General features: G+C 54.4%; 2 protein-coding genes across 5 annotated transcripts in view; one reads left to right on the top strand and one right to left on the bottom strand.

Annotated features, from left to right (window-relative positions):
• The window catches only part of LOC113204150 (uncharacterized), a 59,845-nt gene that overhangs the window by 19,806 nt on the left and 36,383 nt on the right, over nucleotides 1-3,656 (top strand). The gene's annotated exons all lie outside the window — the stretch shown is intronic.
• The window catches only part of LOC113204176 (uncharacterized), a 33,961-nt gene that overhangs the window by 14,878 nt on the left and 15,427 nt on the right, over nucleotides 1-3,656 (bottom strand). Inside the window, exon 1 of one of the 4 annotated variants that reach the window (XM_052268028.1) lies at nucleotides 976-1,139. The exons of the other annotated variants lie outside the window; for them this stretch is intronic. Coding sequence (XP_052123988.1) covers nucleotides 976-977 — 2 coding nt within the window. The 5' untranslated portion in view covers nucleotides 978-1,139. Of the gene's footprint in view, nucleotides 1-975; nucleotides 1,140-3,656 lie in introns of those variants that run through there. 4 annotated transcript variants of the gene reach the window in all.

The following is a 3,656-nucleotide window of genomic DNA, read 5'->3' as shown; positions in this document are numbered from 1 at the left end:
GGGGGGGGAGGCCCGCATGCAATCTTTGCATTGGACACGGTGATGGGTCTGGTCACCGCACACAGCGGCGGTGGTCCAAAAATGTAAACCAACAACGCCGCGCATGCAGAGTGGCTCTGCAGAGTGACTCCGAGTGGTCCTCGCTTCGCCGCTCTTTTTATTATTATTGTTTTCCCCTTTTGCAGCCTCCGGCCGTGGCCCGCCAACCGCCGCCCTTTCGCTCCGATGACTCATCCTGCTGGGCGCGAGGATCACTCGTCGTCGGGGAGGTGGTGGCGCGGGCCTGTGGCCCGGGGGCCGCGGGCGGCGGTGCACGTGCAGCAGCTGGCAGCACAGCACCCTGGAGGTGCATAAAGAGGCACTTCCTGTGCTGGCCAGGGTGGTGCGTGATGCCAAAGGGCCAACGAAGCGGCGGAGGAAGACGAGAAAGAAAAAATAATAAAAAGGACAGTTTGATAGAGAAACCCGAAACCGGCGTGGTGTGGCGTGGTGTGGCCGGACGTCCTGTGCGGTGCGGGCTGTGCGTCCCCCATACAAACACACCCGCTCCGGCTCAGTGCAGCATCTCGGGGGCGGCTGATTGTATGGGCGAAGAGGTAATGTAAGGGAGAAAGGGGGGGGGGAGAGGGAGAAAAATACGACAACACTTCCAAAACACTCAACTAAACGATATCAAGACAACAACGATGACAGCTATACGGCTTAATCACTAGATTAGCATGATCAGAATTGATTTGCTGCAACCACCACAGTGACTTAAACGCAAGAAAAGGGCAAGTAAGTGTACAGAAACAAAAATCGTTCGATTTTTTCAATACTGGAAACCCAGATGAAGCCGCACTTGATACTATGTTTACATTCAAATTCCATGCTGCTACCTGACAAATGAGTTACTGCCAGTTTTTAAAGATAACGACCGCAAAAGGTACGAAGCACATCACATCACACTCTGATGTCATTCTGTACAGTACTCACATTCTTACGTAGGACCGCTCGACTGGTTTTGTCCTCTGCAGACCTTGACCTAGCGCGGGGCGTGGACTTCTAACGCGAGCGCGACACTGCCAATCTTTCTCTCTCACTCTCGCTCTCTGCCTCCCACGCCTCGCCCGCACACCTCAGACTCTCACGACACTCTGGCCCGCTCGCTCTCTCTCACCGGAGCAGGAGCAGGTCCGTCTGCTCGCGACACCCCCGTCACCCTCCCCCCTCCTCCCCTTCCGCCTCCGGGAGCCGAGCGCCGCCGACACGCCGACCCGAACGGATTCCGAACTCTGGAGACGATGACGGTTGGCTTGGCCTTCGGTTCGTTCGGGGCCACGCCGAAGTCCCACCTCGTCCCTGCCCCCTCAACCTTCCCCCGCAATGGTCCCTCACCTCCGGGCGGCCGTTGAGACGGGTGGGGCGGGGGTCACGAGAGGTGGGGTGACGGAGGCGGTGGGCGGGGGAGGGAGGGGTGCCCCTTTAAAAGGCCCATGCTCTGCAGCACAACAAGGGAGGAACAGGTGATCAGCGAGTAGGGCTGGGGGAGGGGTGCAGCTCGCTGATCTAGTTGGGGCGGGGGAGAGGGGGGGGGGAGCTTGCCCTGGCCGGAAGTTGATGTGTTCGTTGCCACCTTCCACGGCTGGGCCTCGATGGACGCGAGACCCACGTATCTACAGGGGGCATCCAGCGCAGAGCGACCTGGGCAGCCCCGCCAGCCATCCGTCAGCAAACACAGCACGTACACACATGACACACACACAGTACAGTACTCCACACACAGGTGTATATCGAACTGTTTCGGTGTGTTCCAAGGTGTGTGTTCAGCTGTAAAATACGGACCTTAGCGCTGGAGAGAACGTTTTTTCCACTTCTTCAAATAATTTAACTTTACAGTGTGCTGGCGGCTGCTGCTGCGGACGGCTTGTTCCCACGGCAATGTTCCAGATGTGAGTAGTCGGGCGGCCGCGGCCGCGGGCGGCGCGGGGGTGCCTTACCGGTGACCACTTCCCTCTCCACACGGTGTGCACCGTGCCTCACCACCACCCAACCCGTCTCGCCCCAGAACTAAAGAAATTCCTTAAACGTACATTTAACTCGTATGTGTCGTGCTGGCACACCACATGACTACACCTTTAAAATCAAACCCACATTTCAGCCCTTCACCTGTTTGCCATATACTATATCGTTGTTCGTTGCCCTGTGGTCTAATGCTAATGGTGACACCCTGCTGTCCCAGACTGCCGCCGCCGTGCCAGCCGCCCTGAGCGGCCCGGGGTCGGCCGGCCCGTGCGACAGCCCGGTCGTGCGGGTGGCCTAGGTCGAGACCGTCAGGCGCGCGGGACGGTCTCGGTCAACACTCACATCAGCGCTGGCAATGATGTGTGAGCCGGCCGTGCACACACACACAGACGGGGTGGTTCACACAGATAAATACCATTCCCGCGTGTAGCAAGGCGCTTTTGATATCACGCGAGGTGCCGTGACGGGCCGGGGCGGCCATTGCCAGAGCGAATGCAAGCGGGGCAACGGGAGCGAAAAGTAAAAAAAAAAAAACAATTGCAAAAATAAATAAAGAATTGTCTTGTGACTTATGGCGTTAGCAAATTCATCGTTACTGGTTTTCACGGCCACGGGACAGAGTAAATTGCTGTAATTACACACGACAAACGTACGGCAGCTGAAAGTTGAAATGCGCTCAAGAGGTTGAGGGGAGGAGGGGTATTGGACTAATAGGCGAAACTCGACGAAGTTTACGCGGCGGGAGGCGGCGGGGCGAATCGGTCCACTTCACGCGCCATCAACGCTCACACCCCCGTCACCATCCCCCTATAACAGCGCCGGCCGAGCACCTGCGCCGAGCTCACCACCCCCTGCTGATGCGCCGCTCAAACGGACACTGCTCGAAAAGGACGCCACCCCGAAACTTGCGCTGTCATAGTTATTATATTTTGTTTTTTTCACACACATCATCACAAACCTTTATTTGACCCGTTCACTCGACGGCCATGGCGCTTGACCGACGCGCGGTTTGTTCATGACAGATGGTCAGCGTGTGTGGCGTGTGTGTGTGCATCGCGGTGCAGCAGCGCCTTCGTGCACTGCACCGGCGTCAGAGGCGTGCTCGGCTAGGGTGGACACAAATCGGGGTCATCTTAAAATATTGAAATGCTTGTTGACCAAAGGGTGTAATTTGGTTAGTAGGGCACTCAAAAAAAATTTCATCAAAATGGAACAATATTTTACCCTGCCGAATTGGTCTTAAACTTTAACATTGGATCCTTATGGGGAATTCTGCCCAAATCAATAAATTTGGGCTGGAGCAAAAAATATTTTATGAACTGAAATATAACGGTCAAAAACGTGATCTACTCGAAAAACCGAGTCAGAATATGTGCCGCATGTATTCGCAACACATTGCATTTCGATAAAACAAAATACTCAAAATTGCTAAAAATCGCTTAAAATTGTAAATTTGTGCATATTATTTTCGAAATGCGATGTGTTGCGAATGCATGCGGCACATATTCTGACTCGGTTTTTCGAGTAGGTCACGTTTTTGACCGTTATCTTTCAGTCCATAAAATATTTTTTGCTCCAGCCCAAATTTATTGATTTGGGCAGAATTCCCCATAAGGATCCAATGTTAAAGTTTAAAACCAATTCGGCAGGGT

Source organism: Frankliniella occidentalis, unplaced genomic scaffold (assembly GCF_000697945.3).
Source record: "Frankliniella occidentalis isolate FOCC.00 unplaced genomic scaffold, Focc_3.1 Scaffold4, whole genome shotgun sequence".
Classification (NCBI taxonomy): domain Eukaryota; kingdom Metazoa; phylum Arthropoda; class Insecta; order Thysanoptera; family Thripidae; genus Frankliniella; species Frankliniella occidentalis.
The sequence above is the reverse complement of the archived record's forward strand: the minus strand, read 5'-3'. Positions and strand labels throughout refer to the sequence as shown.